Source organism: Thunnus albacares, chromosome 7, assembly GCF_914725855.1.
Source record: "Thunnus albacares chromosome 7, fThuAlb1.1, whole genome shotgun sequence".
Lineage (NCBI taxonomy): Eukaryota > Metazoa > Chordata > Actinopteri > Scombriformes > Scombridae > Thunnus > Thunnus albacares.
This window is the reverse complement of record NC_058112.1, coordinates 27,237,556-27,262,816: the sequence shown is the minus strand read 5'-3', so window position 1 is coordinate 27,262,816 and position 25,261 is coordinate 27,237,556. Positions and strand designations below refer to the sequence as shown.

General features: G+C 38.8%; 2 protein-coding genes across 2 annotated transcripts; one reads left to right on the top strand and one right to left on the bottom strand.

Annotated features, from left to right (window-relative positions):
• The first annotated feature begins 1,789 nt into the window (after positions 1–1,789).
• rlbp1b (retinaldehyde binding protein 1b) lies at positions 1,790–9,722 on the top strand. Its single transcript, XM_044357155.1, has 8 exons — positions 1,790–1,852; positions 3,231–3,274; positions 4,969–5,097; positions 5,946–6,150; positions 6,639–6,817; positions 6,943–7,101; positions 7,273–7,383; positions 8,261–9,722. The coding sequence occupies exons 2-8, from the start codon at positions 3,263–3,265 to the stop codon at positions 8,387–8,389; spliced, it is 924 nt and encodes a 307-aa protein (XP_044213090.1). The 5' UTR covers positions 1,790–1,852; positions 3,231–3,262; the 3' UTR covers positions 8,390–9,722.
• A 55-nt stretch (positions 9,723–9,777) lies between these two features.
• Positions 9,778–24,489, bottom strand: LOC122986077 (monoacylglycerol lipase ABHD2-like). The gene is made up of 11 exons (XM_044357154.1): positions 24,380–24,489; positions 23,977–24,063; positions 22,378–22,608; positions 20,523–20,698; positions 19,932–20,099; positions 19,271–19,454; positions 18,741–18,833; positions 18,162–18,263; positions 17,998–18,067; positions 16,304–16,388; positions 9,778–12,773 (listed from the first exon to the last, which is right to left on the bottom strand). Exons 3-11 carry the CDS (start codon positions 22,587–22,589, stop codon positions 12,547–12,549), a joined length of 1,317 nt encoding a protein of 438 aa, XP_044213089.1. The 5' UTR covers positions 22,590–22,608; positions 23,977–24,063; positions 24,380–24,489; the 3' UTR covers positions 9,778–12,546.
• Positions 24,490–25,261: the final 772 nt, after the last annotated feature.

Genomic DNA, 25,261 nt, shown 5'->3' with positions numbered 1-25,261 from the left:
AGGGAATTGCGGATAGTTTAAGGTCCATGTTTACTGATATAAATGCACTTAAGTCTAAATCCAAATACTTGTGGTGGAGGTGGTGCTTGTGTGTGTGTGTGTGTGTGTGCGCGTGCGTAGTTAAACCAGGTTTATGAACACAGAGGAGATATATGTTGAAGCTTTCCTCCTCAGTTAAACAGATTTCTACTTTTAAAGATCTTATAGTATTTCTTGCATGTCCAGAGCAGACGACCGATTGACCCTGTTCTGTTCTTGTTTTGCTTTGTTTTCTTTTCTCTTTCTTTCTCTTTGTTTTATTCCTTGTTTTTAAGTCTCTTTTCTTAGTCGTGGTGTAACCTTTTGCGCTTACACCACTACTAAGAAACTGCAGAGGAATTTGAGCTTGTTTATGCTTGTTTATGTTCCAAAAATAAGAAAACTTTGATGCCACATCTTCCTCCTCCAAACCAAAATATGCAGCAGAATTTAACTAGAACTAGAGTTCATGCAAAGTTTAATACATTGCCCAAAATGCTTTGTTAGTCCCTGTTTGATGAGATATCAGCAGCCAGTAGAATATAATTTATAGTCACATATAGAGACAAACACTTGATTACACACTTTAAAAGATGTATATGTGATATTGGTGATATCTTTGAATGTAAGAGCAAGTTAAAGGACGGGTTAGTCTGTCTTAAAACAACAGTCAGGAGCCCATATGAAAATTGAAACATGTTTTGCTCGCTGTAATCATTCCTCCTGTTCATACAGTCCTCGTTTTGAGCAAAAATATATCTAAAAGTTTATCTGAAGATAATATGAGGCTTCAGCCGTCTGAGTTAGTCAAATAAAGTGGATGTTTGCCACAATTACAGTCTTTTTAGTTAAAAAAAATCCCTCTTTGTGTCTCGACCTACAGTGTTTTCCTGTTCAGCTACGATGAAAAGAGGGAATTTGACATTAAAAGACAGGAACTAAAGTAAGAAATTGAATTGATTTGATTTATTTGGACGGCTGAAGCTTCATATTGGCTTCAAATAAACTTTTTAATACATTTTTGCGCAGAAGGAAGACTGTGGATTTTGTCTCCCATCACTTACATTGAAAGTGCATTATGAAGGGATCTTCTAATGGCCAGTATGAACAGGAGGAATGATTACAGCAAGAAAAACCTGTCATTGTTCATTTGAGCACCTGACTGTTGTTTTAAGACATATTTGAAAATTCATGAATCTGTCCTTTAAAGACTAGTTAAAGCAAATTATTCCTGTTGCCAGAAATATTAATTCTATACTACAGCATTGCCTTTAAGATAATATTGCTGCTGGTTCAGTTATTAACATAACAATATCAGAACTACACCGAACACTTTTCCACCATTATGCCTCTAAACATGTGAAACAGCCTGATTACAAGCTCCACCTCTCCTCTCACCCGAGCGTGTTCACGTTGCAGTAATGAAACCGGGAATCAACGGTCACAATGGTCACTTTTCACTCCATCCAAGTCTCCGTGGAATGCAATCCAATCCCCTCCCCATCCCTCCAATCCTGCCTGTTCCTTCCCTTAAACCACTTCTTACCTAAAAGTGTATACATTACATCATTACATCATTCAAAATGTGTCCTGACCCTGCTTCGGTCATGTGAGCACCTTCACCATTGGCCAAACACCGTCACCGTCCCCCTTCCTACCCCTCCCCTCCTTCCCACCCTCTGCCACTTTTATGCTGATTGAAAAGAAACAGAAATCTGTTGGGTGTAATCTGGTGTGACGCCACTAATCCCAACACTACAAATCATAGGTGCCCTCCACCGTGCTCCACACAGACCCCTGCGACTCCCCATCAGCGACTTCACATCTGCCCCAGGTAAGGCTCGGCCTCCTCTGCTGAGGGGCTTCCTCAGCCTCTTTTCTGCCTCGGATGTTGTACAACTCTTAAACTCTACAGCTCCTCCGGGTCCTAATGTTGCCCTTCATGTTGTTGATGGAGATGATTTTGACCAGAGACAATGATATTATCTTGTGCAATGGCATGAAACCAAAAAAAAGTGGATTTGTAGCTGCTTTTGACTCCCATAACTTAATTTCCTTCTTGTATCTTAATGTATTTGAGTGCTAAATCTAATTAAAAGACTTGTTGGTCAAATCTTGCTCAGTAGGTGCATCGTTGGATTAATACCGGCTCCCACTGAGTCCAACAATCCTAAAAATACAAGCACTCATAGTGCTGCTGCTCTGGATATTGAGTCTACTGAGTGGCATATACAATGTCATAGTAGTCGGATACCTGTGTGATGCAGTGATGTTTAGAAATCTGCTGTAGAGATAAAGTATAGCAGGTGGAACATGTTTTAGTCTCTACTAATTGATTCGAGAGAAGCTAGCTGCAAAATTTCAATGTGTGGGAGACGGATGAACAGTTTATGTTTCCAAAGATGCCCGATATGACATGCCAAATGCAAGAAACGTTTCAGAATTTACATTTAAAATAATGTTGCAGCTCACAAATGTCACCTTGAATTTGAGTATTTCACTCAGTATAATTGTGTTATATTTTAATTTAAGTCAAGGCTGCAACCAGTGACTCTCTTCATTATTAATTAATCTGCTCATTATTTACTCGATTAATGATTTGGTCTATAAAATGTTTAGTGTAGTTAGAATAATCACAATTTCTTAAAGGCCAATATGATGTCTTCAGATTGCTTGTTTTGTCTAACCAATGTCCAAACCCAAAGATATTTAATTTACTATTAAATATCCCAACAACTGAGAAGCTGGAATGTGTAATATTTCATATTTTTGCTTGAGAATTGATTAATCAATTATCAAAATAGTTGCTGCATATACTGCAAACAGACAGTGTGGAAAATCTCTAAAAAGATCTAGTTTAAATATAAAAGAAGATTTAAGGGAACATTAAGTTTTAAGTGGTTGTGTAATTTACTGCTTCTGTATAAATACTCAATTTATAGACATTTACAGAATTCATCAGCATGATACTTAAGAGTTAAACTTTGAAAAACCTTGAGTGTGAGCCTGTTGATTATGAAACCGATAAGACTGCTGACCTTATATCTCCTGCTGAACCATCTAGGAATGGGCAAGCGCTAAATATAGCACAATCAAAGTACCCTGTGATAGCACAGAGGGTGGGATGAAGAGGGATTAATGTGGAGTACAGTGTGTCAATTGTTTTGGCAGGATTCATGTGAATCATGAAATTCCCTTCCGTTTTCCTCCAGACTGTACAAAGCTGATTTAAAGAGCAGAAGACATGGCTGTTGTCGTAAGTACACGCATTTTCTACTTATTTTCAAAACTGTTTTGGATAGATTGTGCCAAGAGAAAAGTGATCAGTGCCGACGTTTCTTCAATCTGAGCTGTAGGAGGGGGCGTCTGTGATTAAGCAGTACTCTCCTCATAACTTTCTCCAAGACAAACACCCATTCATCTTTCTGTAACGTGGACTCAGCCGCAGCTCAACATTTCTCAAGACCAAAGCCCATTGTTATGGATGCCGTCAACAGCTGCTAATCCCTGCGTCAGGTCTACTAGTAGTCCTTATTGTGTATTTACAGGCTTTACTGGACTCATGTGAGGGAGATTAACCAAAACACTGAGGACTATTGATTATGGTCTTGCACTACTGGTGGACAGGCATTTTGTCTCATGTGGATTAGTTTTAAACTTCACACAGTATAACCAAGTCTTGTGAGAGAATTATATTGACACAGAAAGGCTTTTAGCTTTTAACCAAAGCAAAGTGCAAGAGGAATAAAAAAAAAAGTTGTTTCTATGCAGGTGTGCAACCGTAAAAAAACACTTGCTGTGACATAATCAACAGTTTTTTTTTACAGTAGAAATTTTTGACGTGCAATTCCAGGAAAAGCACAGGTATGACTTCTAAGATTAATAGAAGAGCCGTCCCATTTATGAGGGTCACTGAGCCATCATGACCAGTGAGCCAACATCCGTAATATCAAAGCCCTGGAACTGGCAAAGCTGCACGGACTTAATCCATTATTAATGATATTAATTACACCAGTGCCTTTCCCGCTATGATAAACTCTCCGCTGTGGAAATAGTCTATTGAGGTGTGGCCAATAGCGCAGCAGCCTGCTGAAAGGTTTCAAGTCACTGAGCCAACGAGAATTAGCTGCAATATGTGATTCACTGTTGCATTACTCTGACTTCAGTTACCTGTTAGTATATCAAAGCAGAAATAGTCTCGGCCCTTAAAAACCAAAGCCGTTCTACTCCCTAATATGAGTTACTTATCTTATTATGTTTGCATTGAATGTCTGATCTGATTTGTGGTCTTTTCTATTCATTAATTAGATATTTAAACCACAATTCTGCCAATTTTAGACTTTATCAAGGCTTTATTGTGTTGTTATAATACGGCTGCTTGTGTTGAGACATCATTCAACATCTATGAACATTTGCTTCTTTTGTTAAATGAAAAAAGGCTTTTGTATAAAAACATGTTAAGTAAGGTATCAGAAAGTTCTTTATTGAATCTCAGGTATCGAATAGACACAAGTATCAAAGACGTTTTAGATGATACCCATGTCTTGTGGCTTGAAAGCTCAGTTAACAGAGTAAAGTTAGCAGCAACAATGCTGCTAATTGTTGATATTGTACTGTACTGTATTTACACAAGACTAAAGCAAGCTAGTGTTGGATGAGAGGTAATGAATGACATGGCAGTTTTGAGAGGAATTTGTACCTTATTAAATTAACTTAAGCGTAAAACGTCTGCACCATGTGGTCCCTTGAAAATCCTACAATGAAAGGATAATGTACTGTAATGTAGCACACTGCTTTTTGCAAAAAATCACACAAGCTAATGTTTTTCCTTTGCTCCTGTAAATTGGCTCATGACAGACATCTTTGACTCACAAGCTGTACTATATGTTTGTGCATCCTGATCCAGGGAAGTGATTTGTTTCATTAATACTGACCTCTCTCTCTCTGCAGAGTGGAACTTACCGTATGGTGTCAGAGGAGGAGCAGGCTCTCAGGGCCAAGCTGGAGCGTCTCACTGTCAAGGACCACGGGCCAGTGTTTGGACCTTGTGCTAGCCTGCCAGACCACACCAAGCAGAAGGTAGAGAGACCTGTTCTCACTTTTTCACCAAATCAGAAAAATCTGGACACAAAAACATAAAGTTTAATTACTGTACTATGTCACTAGTGATCTATTAAAATAAACATAAACATAGTATAAAAACAGAAATCAAACAAGTTCATGGTCTTGTTCTTTTCTAAGAGTTAATCGTGCAAAATCAGCAAGCACATGCAAATGAAGACAGGCTGGCTATGCTAACTGTTTAACTGTAGCTAGTAAACTGTATTTACTGTCTACATTCACTCAAGTATTGTACTGTATTGTTTCTGCTAGTTTGTAGTTCTACTTCACTACAATTCAGAGGGAAATAGTGTACTTTATACTCTTCTACATTTATCTGACAGCTTTAGCTATTATTTAAGATTATTATTTAAGATTAAACCAACGGTTCCTAAATTTACATAAAATCAGTGTCTCTTCTTTCCTACACAAAGTATCATCTCACAGTCCCTTTAGATTTATCTTGTGACTCTTATAAAGTCCTGAAGACCAAATAATAACAATAAAATGCTGCTTGTGCACTGATTCATCAGTATTAATAATGTACTTTATTAAATGGAGACTAATTAATATAGTCACAGCCTGATTTTATGCAAAACAAGTACTTTTCATTTTAAATAAGTGTCTAATAAGTAAATTTAGCCAGTGATACTTCTGAACATTTACTTGAGTAGGATTTTAAATGCAGGACTTTTACTTATAAAGCAACATTAATAAATAACTTTTCATTTATTTATTTTTTTTACAGTATGTACCTAAAATGTATAAAACCAAAGATTCAGTATCTAAGTTTGTGAGCTATTAACGGTCTGCTCTGGCTCCTCCAGGCCAAGGATGAGCTGAACGAGACAGATGAGAAGCGGGTGTCTGCTGTGAAGGAGCTGCGAGGAATCATTAAGGAGAAGGCAGATGCAGGGGATGAACTGGCCAAGGGGGTGCAGGACACCTTCGGGGAGAAACCAGACAGTATACTGGTCCGCTTCATCCGCGCCAGGAAGTACGACGTGCCCCGAGCCTTCGAGCTTATGAAGGGTAGGTCCTCAAATTTCTGACAGCAGACTAAAGCTAATTTACAAAGTGAAAATAATTTTTAAAAACAGGCTTCAAATAACACAAAAATACACTGTGTCAAAAATAATAATAATAATTCACAGTTATTTTTATGTCCTGCACCAGACATTTCACTGCCAGTATGTAAAAGCCTTTGAAACTGTTTAGATCATCATGAGACACTGAAACAACCTGATTTAATAGTTTTAGGTGCATCAGCTTCTCCTGAAGACAGTGAGATCTGATCTACCTTTTCAGCAATATGATAAACACTACAATTTGGCTTTTAAATGATCAATTAATATACAAAAGTGTTAAGAAATTAAAATGAAAACAATGATTTCATGGCTGCTAGAGGGACCTTTATCATGTTGGCAGTGGATGACAGGACCAGTCAGTGCTTGATACCAATAAATGCCATATTTACAGTCGGGTGTGACCCTTGAATCTGCTCCTGTGTCTCCATCCAGGCTACGTGCGTTTCAGGAAGGATTACCCCGAGCTGTTTGAGAATCTGACCCCAGAGGCCGTACGCAGCACCATCGAGGCCGGTTACCCCGGGATCCTGCAGAGCAGAGACAAATACGGCCGCATAGTTCTGCTCTTCAACATCGAGAACTGGGACTACGAGGAGATCACCTTCGATGAGGTGCAGTGAGTGGTTCTGGGTAACCACATATCTCACAATACACACGAGGAAAACATATTCCCAAACTAAACTTTTCATTTAAATGGTTATAAAAGAGTAGATTTGTGTGTCGTGTGTGTGTTCAGATCCTGCGCGCCTACTGTGTGATCCTGGAGAAGCTGCTGGAGAACGAGGAGACTCAGATCAACGGGTTCTGCATCATTGAGAACTTCAAGGGCTTCACCATGCAGCAGGCGTCAGGAATCAAACCCACCGAGCTCAAGAAGATGGTGGACATGTTGCAGGTGGGGGAAACAAATTCTTGCTTTGGACTAGTTGGTTACTGCAGACAGATTAGAGGGTGGGAGAGATGGATATTCTAGAAACTGGTGTTGGAAAATGTCCTGTAGCTGTAAAGCCTCCTCTTACTTTCTGCAGGACTCTTCTTCACTGATGTTTTTTTTCTGTCCCATCAGGATTCGTTCCCTGCTCGTTTCAAAGCTGTGCACTTCATCCACCAGCCCTGGTACTTCACCACCACCTACAATGTGGTCAAACCACTCATGAAGAGCAAGCTGCTAGAGAGAGTGAGTTGCATTGTGACTACTGCTGCTCTTTCAGTCTATGAAATACAATAATTTTATGAAAAAAAAAACAGTTAAAACAAAAAGAAAACTCTCTATACTTTGGTTTCAGTGCAGGACTTTCATAATTAAATTGAGAAAATGCATATAAACATGACACAAATTGACACTTCCAGACTCCCTGCCAGCATTGTAACTACACTAATAACCTTTATTTATAAAGCACTTTGTTAAAACAATCTTACAAAGTACTTTGTATGAAATTAAATAAAATCAGGCCACTAAAAGTACAGAGAATGAAATAGATTAAACCACCCAAGGATAAAATAATATAGAGTACCAGTCAAACATTTGGACACACCTTCCCATTCACTTGAATGAGAAAATGTGTCCAAATGTTTGACTGGTACTGTAAATAAAATGAAAGGGGAAACATAATCTAATAGAACAGATGAAACATATTGAATCTAAAGTAAAACGAACGCTGATATTAGTAAAAGGCTTTTTTTTAAAAAAAGATGAAGTGATTTAAAAGATCCTGAGGCATCTTTCAAATAGTGTGTTGCTTCAAAATCCTTCATGTACCAGAACTTGTTGTGTTGCATTTTTTTCTATGATTAGTAGAGCTGACTGTAGGCCGCTGACTCTAATACCCATAATACTCAAAATGCCACTTTAAAATTAGCTTCATGGTGTGTTTACGCAATGAATGTTTAATCTGTTTTCTCTGTATAACAGTGGGTTTATTAAGACTTCCTGCCTCAGGGTATTATAAACAACCGCTTAAATTAAATGACCACTTATTTACCAATGAAATAAATGGGTGCTGGAAATACCTCCCAGTCTGTGACGCCTCTAACAGCTGCTGTTTTTGCCCTAGGTGTTCGTCCACGGAGACGAGCTGGAAAACTACTACAAGGAGTTTGACGCTGAAATCCTTCCCTCCGAGTTTGATGGAAAAGGTTCCAAGTACGACGGCAAGGCCGTAGCAGCCAAGCTGTTCGACTAAACAGCCTCCGTCCCCCTTTGCCTACGAGGCTGAGAGCCGTTAAACATTACAAACCCCATAGACTGTGGAGACTCAAACCCCCCAATCTAGCTGTGTGGTTGTAGGAACAAAACAAAAAAAAGTTAAGAATGAGAGTCGTGAGTGTGTGAGAAGTTCAATTTATGTTGTTTTCCAGGGACCTGACATAGCACAGTTAAACAGGAACAAGGCAGTCTCACTTCCAGTTGTTGAAACCATGCAACCTAAATCAGTACACCACTATACAGTCTTCAGTATGAGCCATTTACTACTTTAACACCTTACAGCTCCTCAGTTTTAGCTTTGATGCCCAAAGCCTGTTAAATACTGGAGGCACTGGTACATTTTCAAGTTTAAACCATTAATTACAGACTACATATACTTATATTTTACTTCACACCAGTATAATATGAAAATCAACCTTCCTAGTCTTCATACTGGCCTGGAATAAGCAATTCATTCATTCTGTTCACAGTGAACATTTAAGTGCCTTTATATTTCTTTTTTGGTCAATGGTGTTATTTTAGCTCAGTGAAGCAGTTTTGGGCAGGAGCTGCGTTGACGCTCCCTCGTCGTTGCATTCAAAGAAGCTCTGACATTCAAGATTTGAGTGTTTGCTGCCAAACAGCAACCCACATTAACACAAAAAGAGCAAATTTGTTTCTCAACACCCACGTTTGCTTATTGTTTTTTTGTCAGTTCTGCTTTTTAGCAGCTGATTCACAAAATTTTGGATCTCTGAGTTTTCCCGGAAGGGATCAACATGCTCACAACTGCAAGAAACAATGAAATAACTCTGATTTATAAAAGTGTTTGTGAAATGTTCACAGTGATCAATTAGCTATCTTTCAGACACTTTCAAGTTTTTTGCAAATTGATTTTCATACCAAACTCAAAGGAATGAGAACCAGTGGCTGTCTGGAAGGTAGTATTTAATGTAAAATAGCATGACATTTTAGTCTTTTAAATGGTATTTCATGAAGGAAAAAAAAAAAACAGTAAAATATTCATTAAAAACCCATGTTGAGACTGTTTCAGATTCTCTGTCTCCTCTGTTAAATTATGCTTTGTTTGGGTCGTACTGTAGTTCACCCACACAGCTTGTTTTAACACCGTCAGGCCTCGACTCTCAGTTTCCACTCACTTGCCCCTCATCTCTCCTTGAAGTACAAGGCTGATATTCCAACAAGTGCCTGTCTTTCATGTGTTTTTTAGGTTGTTCTTCAATATGAATATTATGAAGTTTTACCCACTGTGCTACCTGGTGCACCAATAAGAATGTCAATAAATGTACAATAAACTGTATATAAATGTACATTGTAGTCTTTGCATTAATTTACACGTAAAGAAAAAAAAAGGGAATCCTGGAATAAGTTGCATGTATGTGAAAAATATTTATTATTGTGTGAGTTAAAATAAGATGACTGTGTAACACATCAAAGCAAAACACACTAGGATTAGATTATAAATCTCACACTCATATGCAAATACATATTATAGTGCCGTACAGTACAATTGCAACTGTAAAGACAGTAAAGTGCAGGCAAAACGGTCCATTTCGTAACCGTTAGGACATATTGCACAAGCAGCGGCAGGCTGCACTGGGCTTTTAACAGGAAGATTGACAATTTAAAAGGACCAGTGTGTAAAGTTTAGGGGGATCTATTTGCAGTAACGGAATATAATATTCATAAGTGTTTTTTAATTAGTGCATAATCACCTGAAACTAAGAATGGTTGTGTTTTTGGTACCTTAGAACAAGCCCTTTACATCTACATAGGGAGCAGGTTCTCTTCCATGGAGCCCGCCATGTTGCACCGCCATGTTTCTACAGTTGCCCAGAACAGACAAACACTGGCTCTAGAGAAGGACTTTCATGTTTTTTGCAGCCTTCATGGCCACCGTACGTTCTCCTACATGCTTGAAAGAGAGGGTGAAGGGTATTCAGTTGGTTGCAAACTGCGACCTCACCACTAGATGCCACTAAATCCTACAAACTGGTCCTTTAAGTACTATTACATCTTTTGTTTTGATGAAATAAGACATGCATGTAAAAGATACTGAACAGAGGTGAATCAAATAGTTGTAAATAACCTTATAGAGTTCATTTTAAGCTAGGTGAAGTTGGGTGGAGAGTCCACTGCATTTACATGAACACCACAGGTAATATTCAATATTGCAGTGAGAAAGGTCCAAACTGCTAAACAAACACTTACAGAAAACAAAACCTTTCTGCACACAAGATTCACCTCAGTTGTGTTCTTTTATTTTTCGTTGATGTTTCAACCTTTATGAGTACTTTTATAACTGAAATATACCATGAGACACAACAGGGGTAAGTTTCATGTGGTAGTCTTCATTTACTTTTTGTGTTTTTCTATGTAGGAAATGTTTCACTGTCTGAATTCTCCTCACTGTATTTATTGTCTTAAATAGGCAACCCCACCTATTAGGCAAGTAACTGTAAGCAGCTTAAAATAAACCCCCAAAAAACCTCAGACACTTATGAAACTCGTCAGTAAGTCCTTGTTCAAAGTGTTAACTAATATGAGACCTCTAACGTATTTGAGCCAAAGCCATGAGCCTTTTTTAAGGAATGAAGCGTCGGCCAGAATGCAGCAGATCGATCATTAAAGTCCACTTTCCACTTTTTGAGTAACTTCGTAAAATAATACACCACAAAGACCAGTCAGTGCATAAAACAAAAGTCCAAAATTGGATTTCTCATTTTAAACATTTCCTGTTTGTGTCCTAGTTGCACTTTCCTCTCTCCTGTTTGCAAACATTTTTGACCCTAATGTGTCCTGAACAACCCTTTTAAGTTCAGTTAAGTTTTCCAGTATCTCCTGCCCTGGATTGTAGACTTCTAAACTGAGCTAATAATCAGAGTCCACAACAGCGTTTAGGGAATTAAACCACCTGATCATCCTCATCCTATAGCAGGAGGCATCACAGTAATAACTGCTGTTACCTGCTGGATTTAAGGGTCTGTGGAGAAATTCATGGAATGGGACAAGTTGACCAAAAGCAGTACAATGTTAAAGCTAGTATGTATAAAGCCCGCATATTTCCATTCAACAACACAGAAAAGAACTGCCAGAAAAACAAAAACATTAAATAAAAAACTATCACTTTTTCTTTTATTATTCTTAAACCTCTTTAAAAGCCTGACAACCTGATTCCTTTATTTCAAAAAGGTCAGCAGCAACAACGCAGGCTGATGGTCCACTAAACGCAATGGAAATGCAAAGAAAAATCTAAAGACGCTCAACCGTACATCCACGAACCGAACTGGTTATTTAAAATTTGTTGGTTTTTTTTCCTGCAATAAGAAAGCACGATTCTCTTTCTGTTTCTTAGTAGAAACAGACGACATCGTGTCAAAGAATATGCAAAATAAGAGTACCCTTACAAGTACCAGAAAGTACCATTAAAACTTTACGTTGACCCCCGAACAAAAGCTGAAAATACCGACTATAAACCAGAAATCATGTCAGGCAGCTCGATGATCCCAGTGAAACTGGAACTCAAATCTTTCGCAGACTCACGTTTATATTAAGGCACTTACATATGCTCGGAGTAAATATGGTGTTTTAGGGAGCAAGAATTTTTAAAAAAACTATATACTTTAATATATTAACCTTTATCGGTGCCTTGATGACACACTTTAAGACTAGATGTTTGATTTATGAATACCTGAGTATCTGGGAAACCTTTCAGTGGTAATTTATGTTGGGACATTTCACTTTTCTCTTCTTTCTACAGGAAAAGGTCATAATTATCCTCTATTTTAAGCATTAAGTCTTCCTAACAACAGCATCACTCTGCTGTCCAGACTAGAGAAGCAACAGCTGCCAAAAAAACCAGCAGAGGGCGAAGTTTGAACTTGTTACAAAAGAGGAAGGAACAATTCACTATGGTGTGATATGACGCACTCAGGTCTTATTATATCTGTAATATGTAATTTGCGAATTTGTGCCCCCACTTCCACCCTAAATTTAGGTTTTTACATTTCCTATATTTATCAGAATGAACTGTAAGGCCGTAAGTACTGAAGAGGAGCAGATACAGAAGTATGAGCCTGTGTGTATTTCTGCTTTTGATATGTTGTTTTGTCTCCAGACGTGTGTGGAGAGGTGTTACCCGCTGAGCGTTACCCCTGTGCTCTGCAGGCAAGAGTTCGTGCCCTGGTGGCTGCTCCTCTGGCAGTCCAGCCTCTTCCTCTCCCAGTGGCAGATGGCGTCCGTGTACTGGACTATAAACTTGTCCATCCAGGTGAGGGGCTGAGGGAACAGCACGTCTCCCTCGAAGAAGCCCAGGTGGCCTCCATGTTGGGTCAGGGCGAATATCACGTTGGGCATCTTCTCTGGAGAGGAAGACAGAAAGACAGAGGGTAAGACCATTTATTTTTTTCCTCAGCAATGTGTTCAGTAAAAGCATGACTCACATCTACTTCACTGCTGATTCAGTTAACCATCTAAATGGCTTCTGACACAGATTGGAGTTATTGATTAATGAGTGCTAACAGATAAAAAAAAATGGGGCTGGTTGGGTTGCTGACCAAGTGCAAATGTATCAGTATTGGTGCATATTTTGGCCAATAAATAACAAGATGTAAAACAACAAATCATCCTCACCTAAGCACAAAATTCCTGACAGAAACACTGGCTCTAATATCATCTAAAAATATGGAAATGCCTCTTCTACATAAATAAAATGGCTCATTTACAGTATTTTGTTTCTAAAATGGGCTTATTTAAAGGTGCAGTAAGTGATTGTTAACCACTAGGGTGCAGAAATTCTCCATCAGTAAAAAAAAAAGACACAGCACAACACATCGTCTTATCTAGTTGCCTAACATGACTAATTTGTTAGCAAACATTTGCCTACTTACACATACAGCAAACACAGAGCAACAAGAATATTCTCTTGGAGACGTATTTCATGTTACCTGAGAAGCCAAATATTTACTCCACCAACTGACGAAAACATCTACTACTTCAACTTCCTACTAATTACTGCTTTGTCATCTAGTGCTGTGCAGCTGACGTAAAACGCTGCTTATCTGAGTTTGTTTGTTGGAAACCGTTGCCTAAGTTATTTATATACAGGGGTTGATAAGAGCGATTAGGGTCAATGATATCATCTATGTGCAGCCAGAGAATAAAGAGATAAAAACTGCATAGAGCCTCCAAGTTAGTTAATTATTTAAGGTTAAGCACAATGGCTGTGTTGTATTACACAGTCACTGGTCTAAATGTTATTATCAAACTTTTTTGCTTTATGGATTTTGGTTAAAGGGCACATATGCAAATTTCCTTTTCGATCTGTCGCTCCTGTCTCTTTAAATCCACCTTCCCAATGAGCCCACTCTGTTCTGATTGGTCAGTTTCCAGAAGTTGCCCCCCGGCAGCTCTGGAGGCTACGTAAACAAACAACAGTAGTAGGATTTCACTTGTTTTTTACTTAAAATGTTAACTTCCTAACGCATCCATACATGTTTGAGCCCGACTCTGATCTGAAATATGCGAGTGGACAACGTGAACAACCCGTTGAACAACCATAGCAACAAAGGCTACGGAAACTGATGTCCATTTGTGGGCATGAGTGAACAATCTGACGTGAGTTTGACTCTGCAAACAAAGTGTTAAGAGCAGGTTGAAGCCCTGGCTTTTGACTTGAAGGTGGCGTCTTTACATACGTTCACCTTAAGTTTTAGAACTTTATAGACATCTGGCATCATAACAGCATCAATCACAAAAACCATGATATGCCCCCTTTAAATTAATGACTAATGGTGGTGGTAATACATTCTGGCAAAGACAAACTCCTCCCATCTCACTGGTGATGATTTAAACTCAGTTGAGAACTAAACTATGAATTTCAAAAAATCAACAGTGAGCTCAGAAGATATTTTGGTGTGAGGGTGCAGCAGACACATGTTAAGTGTAGCTACTCTATAATGGCATAAACAACCATAATTACCATGTTTACAGATTCTGCACTCTTTGAAAGATTTTGGGAAAAGTTGGACCTGTTTCAGTGCTTAAACTGAAGCACCATTTATAACATACCTCTGGACTATCAGGTTCCTGCAAAACGTAAGCTCACTGTACACCTGGCAGATGCTGATGCAGCAGAGCACTCAGTCCTTTGTTTTTTTGTTCAATCTCCAGCCAATCAGTAATTAAAGGCGCCCTGATTTTGTTGCAAAAGTAAATAATTAAGCCTGCCAGCTTTAAAAGTGGACGTATTGTTAAAATGAATAACCGTGAAGTCAGTGGTCAAGATGTTCAGTTTCTACCAAAATACCAAATCCTGCTTTCGCTGTCTGTTATTCTAAACCATCTACACACTCTTACAAATCACTTTTTTGTAGATACACACACACACATATACACACTAAAGTTGCTCCCAATCAACTAGAACAATATTTGGGTTTTCTACTAGACACTAAAACCAGCATTGTGACTTTTACTTTTAATTCAAGTGTTGTATGATGCAACATCATTTCACCCAATCTCAAAATCTCCCGAATCTCTTCTCAGAAAGGCCAAATTTTCAGGAACTGAAGCCTGAGTCAATACGGTTTTTATTCAGTGAATTTTATTTGAGTTTCCTCCTCTCTGCCAGACGTCTATACAGGGAAGTATTATCATTTATTTCAGCTTTTAAAAATCATCAAAACTGGAGATGATCAAAAATAATCTATTAACAAAAACAATTTCATCAAGAAATTGTTATTTGGAAAGTTTGGACCTTGAACAAATAATTATAGTTGAATCTATTTGAGGTGAAAAGTAAAAGAAATAAAAAAAACTTGTGTATCCAAGTTATCTTCAAGTAGAGGGCAAGTTTTGGATTTCACTTGTCAAGGTCTAAGTCATAACACACAGTAATTTACACACTCAGGGGCCAGTGCATGTGACCTGCTGAGGCAAGACAAGGCAGCAAGCTGTGGCCTGGATCCCCCCCCCCCCCTCCTCACCCCCACCCCACACACACACGCACGTGCACACACACACACACACACACACACACACACACACACAGAGCTCTATATATATAATCCAACAGCTCAGGCGGATCACATGGCCCTGAAAAATTCAACAAGACTGTCTGGGCTGGGTGGTGTTGAGCAGATAGCTGCGACAAGACTTTATCAACACTTAAGACTCCGAGGCTCCAGTGTCCGGCTCCGGAGGAAGGCAGGACAACAGGTTCATTCGAGTCGTATCACTATGTGGACAAAGTTTTACTGTCGTAGGTATCGGGCTCTTGGAAATGCTCAAAATATGCACAACAAACAAAATATGTGCCATTAAAACCTCTTAGTAACAGTTTCGTTAACTGTCCACATGGTGCTGCATGAATAGATGTGCAGACGGGGAGCAAATACTGTTATATTCATGTTTTATAAGGTCCAATGATTATTATAAGTTCATACGATTTATCATCAATGGATGCACATAGTTTTGTTTTATTATATGTTGCTTTAATATTTGACCTATTTTCTGATTGTCTCTTCATCACCCTGATGAAGGCTTTTCTACCAAAACCTGTTGGTTTTCATGCTCCAATGAAGATTACCGTTACAAACATACTTCAGCTGTAAAGATTAGCTGAATTTTTCTTTTTTTCAATTTTGAATCGTGTCAAGGGTTTCAATTTCTTTTCCTGTACAGTCACTGAAACTGAAAATGTGAAGCGTACACTCATAACAGGCTTATCCTGTGGGATAAAACTGTATGACATATCTCATATTACTGTATTCAAAGAGCCACAATATCAAGACAACAGCAATATATAACAGCTGTAGTAATGAGCACCACGTAAAACCTCATATACTTCTAATTAACTACCAATGATAAGTAAATCTCGTCTATTAACACAAACCTGAGAGTGTGCGTGGAATAGACAGTAGTGAATGATGTATTAGCGGGTCATCGGCGGAGTTTACCAGGAGGAGAGGCACAGCGACCTGGAAGACAAAAGAGTAGTTTGTTTATGAGTGACTTAAGAAGGTCTGGTTATACACCGTTACATCGTTAGGACCAGCATCAGTAGTAGTAGTATTAGTAGGAGATGTTCTAGTAGTGCACTAGCAGCAATATTAGTAGAAGTAGCAGTATTAGCAGTAGCAGGCCAGGTAACTTCAGCAGTGGCAGTGGTAAAAGCAGTATTTATGTTTCATTAATTCAGTCATTTATTAAAGGAATAGTTTGACATATTAGGATCTTTGCTTATTCACCTTCTTTCCAAGAGTTAGATAAGCAGGTTGATACCACTCTCATGTGTTTCAAAGCTAGAACTAGAAGGTGATTAGCTTTAGTTTAGCATAAAGAAATGAAACAACTACCCTGGCTCTGTGCAAACATAAAAATACATGTCCCAGCATGTCTACAGCTCACTGAATAACACTTTGTGTCTCATTTGTTTCATCTGTACACAAACAGTAATAAAACTATTTGTGGTTCAGGGAGAGAAACAAGGGCAGTGAGGTTGCCAGGCAACCAGTGGAGTCACTGTGCAGAAGTACTGGGCTGATAGATAAACTGTTGTCTGTCAAGAAATCACACCTCACAAGTTCCTCTAAACCCACGTTTTCCTTTTTATTTGCTTGTTGTGTAAGTATGTGTTAAAAAAAAAAGAAGAACATGTGAATTAGTGACCATAAAAGGTGTTGATATAGACCGAGGCTAGCTGCTCTTCCTGCTTCCAGTTTTTAAGCTAAACAAAGTTAATAGCCTCCTGCTTTTAACTCCATACTTACTTACTTCTAACTCTTAAAAAAATAAAAGCGCGAATAAGCATTTTTCCCAAAGTAAACTACCTTAACTTTAACTAGATGAGTTATCTGAGACTACATGGGCCTGGTTAAGAGCTGAAACACTAACTAAATACATTTACAGTACCAGTAGTAGAATTAGTAGCCTCACAGTAGTATTTACAGAAGTAATAGTACGCAGACATTACAGTAGTAGTAGAGGCAGTAGTGGTAACTGTAGCAGTAGTAAGCAGCAGCACTATTAGCAATAGTAGTAGTCCTGATAGTTATAAAAGTAAAAAGTTGATGGGTGGTACAAATACCAGTAAAACATGTAGTACTGCAGTAGTATCAGCAGCAGTAGTATTAGTAGGGGTTGATCTAGAAGTAGGTTAGTTAATGTAGTAGACTGTAGATGCAATAGTATTATACTAGCAGTAGCAAAACAAATAGTAGACATTGTAAAAGTAATAGCATCAGAAGCAGTTGGATTGACTTTAGCAGCAGTAATATTTGAAATTAATTAATTAAACTTAAATGATCTAAGAACACCTTGAACTGATCATGAAGCAGATATATATTCAGTTAGTAGGATTTGCAGTAGCAGTAGAAGCAGTAGTGCAAAAAAATGTAGCAGTAGTAATAGAGGTATTAGTGTTAGAATCAGTAGTAGTTTGAATCCAAATACTGCAAAAGTCCTGGAAGTAAAAGTGATAGTAATACTAGTAGAAGAAGTAGTATTGTAGTATGTAGTATGAGCAGCAGCAGATGTAGTAATGCCCTCATAGTTTCTGTAGTAAACATCTACACATTTGTTACTCACTTTGTGGATGTGGTGCACACAGCTCTCCTTCTCGTAGTACTCCTTCAAAGAGCCGTAGCCGTGGAATTTCCTGCAGGGCAAATCGTGCAAAAACGTTAGTAACAGAGATAACCACTGAAGACCCATTAACAGCCCCATAAAATCCAAATTTAACACGGTTTCACCTCATGATGCTGTCATCGATCTGCATCAGAGACGTGGCTGCGTACAGTTTGCTGAAGTCTGCGTCACCAATGTTGCTGGAGTTCAAGCTGAGCAAACTGCTCCTGTTGAAGAGAATAATAAAGATATTTAGACGAAACAGGGCATTCTTTTTGTAATGGGCCATAACCTCTTAATTATGGCTGCTATACTGTAATCAGTCTTTTAGCTCCATTATTCAGCATTTGTCTGACATCTGTGAATGATTTCTTGTCTCTACTGGACAGATACGCCAATGAACATTTATCTTGGTGTGGTGTCAACAATTTTCTAGCTGCAGAAATCCAACAATTGCAAAAATTAATGTAGAGTAAAACCTCAATATATCTCAAATAAAGCGAGACCCAAGCTAAATGTTGTTGTTTTATGACCACACGCCAGAATCCAAAGCAAGGCTGCTGTTTAGAGTTCATAAATGATTCATACATGACGGAATTGAAAAAGAGGAGAGGAACTTTGTATAGCAGCTGTTTGATGAATGATAATGTCATGAACTGTTAATCTGTAACAGTAGAAACTGTTGTGTTGTTATGTTTCTCCACCTGTGTGACACAATGAGCTTCTTCATGTTGTCCGCCAACACAAAGTTGTAGAGTCTCCGGCACTGGTCCCACTGAAGGAAAGTTTCCTGGGCCCTAGACACACACACACACACACACACACACACACACACTTACTAATGTGGAAATACACTCCTGACTTATAAGATAGTTTCAAAAAAAGCTTCAAGGTCACCAACTTTAATGTTCAAATCTAAAAAAGGTTCCTCTGGATTTAAAAAATAATAGTTTTACAGTTCTCTTAAAGCCTTTTAGCTTACATATTTTATTCAATAGTTGACAAAAAGGAGATGTGGGAGATCATACTATTAGGAAAAGCTGATGACACGCATAAAAATATAATAAATCATTTAATTTGAACGTTTATATTCATTAAACAAACAGGTTTTCACAACAGTGCCTTTTTAAAACTGTGGCTCAAACTGAAGAACCAGTCATGTATCCTTATTAATGCATTTAAAAACATGCCCAGTCCTGGTTCAGTCCGCCGGTTTGTCTTTTGTTTAACTAACCTGAGGGCGCTGTATCCCTGGCAGACGCTGACACAGCACAGCACCCTGTCCTGGTTGGATCGGTTCTCACCCAGGAACTTGCATACAATGTTTCCTCCCAGACTGAAGCCCACAACCACCAGCATAGTGTCGGGGAAAGCTCGCTTGATGTAGCTCACCATGGCTGAAAACTCCCAGGTACAACCTGAACGAAAGAGAGACACTTTGTAGTAGTGCTGATAAATACCTCAGTCTGAAATAAGACCTCTGAAAAAAGCCTATTTGGACGAAATATGCTATGATGATGGGGGTTTTTTTTATGCTGCCACCTTGTCTAATGAAGATCTTATATACTTATACACGCTCCTAATTTCTCCACACAACACTTAAAGCATGAAAATTAGTTTCACTCAACATGTTTCTGTGCTGCAGCTTTGACTGTGTTCTCAATCAGATTCAAACCTCTGTCTTTTTTTACTTTATTTCACTTCTCTGGAATAGTTTTTTTAATGCTTTGCCAAATATGCTAGAAAATTAAATTTGCTCATTTATATTGTGTAATCAAGCAGCATAAACCGAACCAAAATCAAAAATGGAGTGACGTAAACTTTACCATTATGTTTTAGGCTACAGCATGCAATCATTTGTTGTTGTTTTTTTTTGAGTCACCCTGTTTATTTACCGTAGGTGAACATGCGAGGGGAGGTGAGCTCCATGTCGGGCAGGGCCCCCAGGTGGTTGAGGACAGCACAGCGGTAGCCCTGCCGCTGGGAGTGATCCACAAAGGTCCGAATGTAGTTCTTCTCGCTATGGTTACCGATCCCAGGGCAGATTACCATGGTAATGTCATCTGACATACGCGCACACACACACACATACACACACACACACACACAGACACGCAAGAGGGAATACATGCACAAACATACAAAGTGGGCTCATTTGTGGGAGTGAAAATGGATGTCATGTGAGGTTGTGTTGATTTAATTGGCTGCTGAAATGCATGCCATTCTCCCTCAAGGGAGTTGATTAGAGGCGTTCCTGCTCTTGCATAGTATGAGCTGCTTGTTACTCGAGGCTGATGTACTCGAGATCCAAACAAGCACATAAAACTCAGGGGGAAAGACACCAAAATAATGGCAGAAAACAGAACAACAATCAGATAAGTTTTCATGGAAAATTAGCTTTTTAAAGATGATTAAATCCTAAACATGCAGGAAAAAAACAGCTGCTTCAATGTTTACATGGAAACAGGTTGCTGTTTGCCTCTGACCTCCTGTGCTGTGTTCTCCTAGTGCTTCAAAGAGGTCAAAGGACGCTGTGGCCCCGTCCTGCATCGGGAGGAACTTTCGGACTCCGCAGGGCGTTGGAGTGTTGACACGTCCCATCTTGCCATACAGGGCCGTCTGGAGATGACCGCTCTTCCCCCACAGCAAGGGAGGAATGTATCTGAAGAGAAGGACAAGCTCCGAATTACATAACAGCGCTGTAACATCTACCCTGAAGATGCTTCAGCACAGTCTTAGTTAAGATCATTAACACATAGACAGGCATAAATACAACTCCAGCTCTAAGAGGTGACAGACAAATCCATAGGGCACAATTTAACTGAGCGGCTCAGGCAGCTGAGATGGATTTCAACACACTGAGCTTGAGTAGATTCCTTATTTGTCACTTAGTTTTTAGCCGCACTAGCAGAATGGCACTAGAGATAGCAATGTCAGAAGTCTGTCTGTTGGGTTGGTCCGTCCACCACTTTGATCCAGACTGAAATGTAACAACTGTTGGATGGATTTCCATGAAATTTTGTACAAATATCCATGATGCCCAAAGGATGAATTGTCATAACTTTGGGGATCCTCTGGCTTTTCCTTTTAGTGCCTGTATCAGGTCAAAATCTGAATTTGTCCTGTACTTCCTGTTTAGTGCAAATGTTAGCATGGTAAACTACTGATGTTATTACTAGCATGTCTGTAGATTCTTAGTGTTGATAAGTTATGATCTGTAACATTTAATATCATCTTGTAACTCAAGGCATCTTATTTCCATGTATATGTAGTAAGTGGATCATGAGCCAATCAGATATTAAGTTACAGGATTTAGTGTAGCTTTGAAAACACGTAAAACCCAGATCTGAAGAGATGAAGTCTCAGTCTAGAGCCCACAAGTCCAAGTTCATGTCTGACTCATTCATGTTCAAATCCAAGTAACAGCAACACCCGGGAATTAGCAACAGGGCCTCCGGCACAAGTGAAAAGATAAATAAAAGACTGACAACTACAGAAACTCAAATTCATCAACAGGATCTCTAAGAAAATGGAGATCTTTTGTAAGTGCAGAACAGAGATGTTTGAAAAGTACTCACTGTATGTGAATAACAAACTACCTTACAATAGTCTCACTAATGGTCTAATGAAGATCTTATATACGATCTTAATTTCTCCACACAACACTTAAAGCATGAAAATTAGGTTTACTCAACCTTTAAGCTGTTTGTGTAGTTTACAGTCACTAAGTGGATCCTTCTGACATTCAGCGAAAACAGTCCTGTTCAGGGAACCAGTTAAATCAATGAGAGTCCCAGTTCAACTCTAAGTTCATGTCTGAACCACCAGGCTCCTGAATAAGTCTCCAAGATTAAGTCTGACTTATTAAATCAAGTCAAGTCCACAAGTCTAAATCTCAGAAACCAGTTCAAGTTCATCTTACTATTATAATAAATTATTATTATTATTGTTGTTAATAATGATAATAATAATAATAATAATAATAATAATAATAATAATAATAATAATAATAATAATAATAATAATAATAATAATAATAATAATTTTTTTCTGATCATTCTGCTAATGAAAATCCACTGTATTCTTCATCTGTCTCTCAAGTCATGACAATCTCACTATGGGTCCAAAGCTCTGTTACACCCTCCTGTTACATTGTTGTAGGACAGAAGTGTATAATTAGGCCTGTACTGTTAACTCACCAGATGATCAGGGAAAAATTAAGATAACACACACAAGATGTGACACACCTATCCAACAGGTTTCAAATGCAAGTCACTCCCATGCCAGTCCAAGTTTCATCACATGTCTTTAAAGTGTGAATAAACACTGACAGACACTCACTCTTTGCTCAGCATCGGGCAGGCTTTGAGCAGGTAGCGGCTGAGTGGTGTGTCCTGGTAGCTGATCTCTGGCGATGCCGTGGGACTCTTCAGGTTCAGACAGCGGACGATGATGTAGAGCACGGTAGCCACTGCCGCCAGCTTCACGCCATCAAACATGGCTGGCAGCTCCGAGCTGAAGGTGTGGATGTCGCTGACATCGAGGGTGGCCATTGTAGAAACGGGAGAGGACCTGTGTGCAGAGCATTAGGGAGAGCATTTAGCTTGCAGTACATGACTTGTGTGCTTACACAGGGTGGAGTCTCACTTAGAGAGTTATATGACTCTGAGTCATCGGTGAGACTGAAAAAATGACTCATAGAAATGGAATTAGACCAATATGTTTGTCAGATTGTCCGTTTTGGAGTTTCTTTAAACCTAACAGACTAGTTAGCCATAGCTGCTAATACAGAGGTTTCTCCATAACAGCGACTACATAAAATAAAAGCTGTAAAACTGTGCTGTCTTCACTTTCTATTGATCTCTGGCTGAACTGGTGAGGTAAGTTACTACATGGGCAACACAAAAAAAAGGTTTGTACTTTGCCTTTATATTAAATCTCTAGCCAGGAGTAAAAGTCCACTGAATTAAGAAATAAGTGGGGTAAGCACGTACAAATTCCCCTTCTTGAATTTTTCTCTTTATTAAATCAATTGCAACAGTGTACTTTAGGCTCTCCTCATTATGTGTGCTGCAATCTACTCTCTTTGGACAGCTCACAGAAAATCTGTATTCTGATGTCAGTGGTGAGTTTTAGTTTTAAGACTGACCTTCTGCAGCACACTCGCAATGTCTGGCTCATATTTGATAAATACTGTCTCTCGGCACAAAATGTCAGCTATTGGCTGCTTCAGTGCAGATAATGACGCAGTGGTCACTAGAAATGCATAATCGATTAAAGGGCGGGTTCACAGTCATGTGCCCAAATGAACACTGAAATAGGTTTTTCTCGCCATAAAATCATTCATCCTGTTCATACTGACCATTAGAAGATCCCTTCAGAATACAAAATAAGTGACTGGGGCCTCTTTCTGTGCAAAAATGTATTCATAAGGTTATCTGAAGCTAATATGAAGCTTCAGCTGTACAAATGAGTCAAATGAAGTAGATATCTTTCAACTTTTTAGTGCCAAAGTCCCTCTTTTTGTTACTATACTTCCACCGCAGCTCACCAGGGAAACACTGTCTGTGGAAACACAAAGAGGGAATCTGATGCTAAAAAGACTGTAAATGTGGCAGATATCCACTTGATATGACTAACTCAGACTGCTGAGGCCTCATATAAGCTTCAGATAAACTTTTAAATGACTGTGTGGACACATTGTGGATTTTGGCCCCCATCACTTACATTGAGAGCACATTTGAAGGGGATCTTTTAATAGCCAGGAGGAATGATTACAGCGAGGAAAACCTCTTTCAGTGTTTATATGAACACCTGACTGTTGTTTTAGGACACACTTGAAAAATTGTGAACATGTCATGTAAACCGCCCTAGAGACTTTGGATGAGTTTTACCAAGCAGATATTCATTTTAGTGATTTGAAGTTTTTTTTTTACCCACCTTGCTGTCTCACTTTGAAGAAAGTGGAGAAGTTTTAGTCCCTCCTTAAGACTGTTGAACTCAGAGTGTGAAGATGCTCACTCAGTGCTGGAAAACACACAGTTTGGTTGACTTTTAATAACTTAATGTTAAAGGAAAAAATGCGAAATCAAAAACATCATGTAACTGGCATATAACAGAGTTACTGATGTATTTCTGTAAACTTAAATTAGTGTCACAACGACTCCTTTTGGTTCCTGGTCTCGACTTCTTGCTCTCTTTTGTTTTGTGACTCAGGTAAAACTGTTCCTGTTGGAGGCCGAAGTGAAGCTGAAGGCTTCAACAAACACAAACACCACATGGACTTCACATAAACTACGTACAAGTTTTAAAGAAAGTTTACAGAGAATATTTCCGGTCTTACCATCGTGTTTTCTGGAGCCTGTCCGGGGTTTGGTCGGATCCACCCGTGTTTGAACACCGTCTGTTTACGGCGGAGCTGCCCGACCAGCAGGGAGCTCAGGATGCGTTCATGTGTCCTCAAAAAGCTCCGACATTTAGGTACACCAGTGGTGAATACAGCTAAACGATTGAATAAACATCTTTTAGCAGCTTATTTTTTTAACATGAATCTATCCCTTTACTTATCGTCATCTACACATTCAATCAGTTATACAATCTATAAATTAAAATCCCATTGTCTGAGTCATTGACATTCTCGTTGATATGATAGTAATTGCAGAATGTCCGATAGTACTGAAAGGCAGCATGACAAATAGCGGTGTAGCTTACTTCCTACTGCAGAGAAACAGTAGCCTAATTTTCTGTCACTACCGGCTGCGGTTTTATTAGTCAGATCTACATCCGCCTTTTTGAGACTATTGTAGATTAACATTTTATCACAGCACTCAAATGTCACACAGACATCATGTAGACTTCCAGATTAAAAATAATCTCCTACAATAACCAACACCTTGGCTAATACATATCTGATTAAATTCACAGAAACTTGCTATAGGCTACCAGACACTCACTTCTCACACAAATAGCCTATTTTACATATAAATACCATAGTTATATTGTAGGAGTATAACCATAAGCCATTTAAAATATAGGTAGGAAACTCTTTTTATGGCAAGTGACAATAAAACAGCAGTGAAAACAGATTTCTGTTTGGTTGCTTGGTTGTTTTAAAGTGGTTGTCATTCTTATGAACTGAAATTACAGAAGTGCTTCATGACATGACATTTGAGTTTCTGGTGCAATCTGACCATCTGTCATTGAGTATTTTAACCACTTGGTGGCG

Excerpts from the sequence above, each read along its gene's own strand:
- LOC122986077 (XM_044357154.1), bottom strand. The coding sequence starts at position 22,589 with ATGGCCACCCTCGATGTCAGCGACATCCACACCTTCAGCTCGGAGCTG. Across the intron at positions 20,100-20,522 it reads AGGAGAACACAGCACAGGAG|ATGACATTACCATGGTAATC; the intron begins GTCAGAGGCAAA and ends CGCGTATGTCAG. Across the intron at positions 12,774-16,303 it reads TATTCCACGCACACTCTCAG|AGAAGATGCCCAACGTGATA; the intron begins GTTTGTGTTAAT and ends CTTCCTCTCCAG.
- rlbp1b (XM_044357155.1), top strand. Across the intron at positions 5,098-5,945 it reads CAGACCACACCAAGCAGAAG|GCCAAGGATGAGCTGAACGA; the intron begins GTAGAGAGACCT and ends TGGCTCCTCCAG. Across the intron at positions 6,818-6,942 it reads AGGAGATCACCTTCGATGAG|ATCCTGCGCGCCTACTGTGT; the intron begins GTGCAGTGAGTG and ends GTGTGTGTTCAG.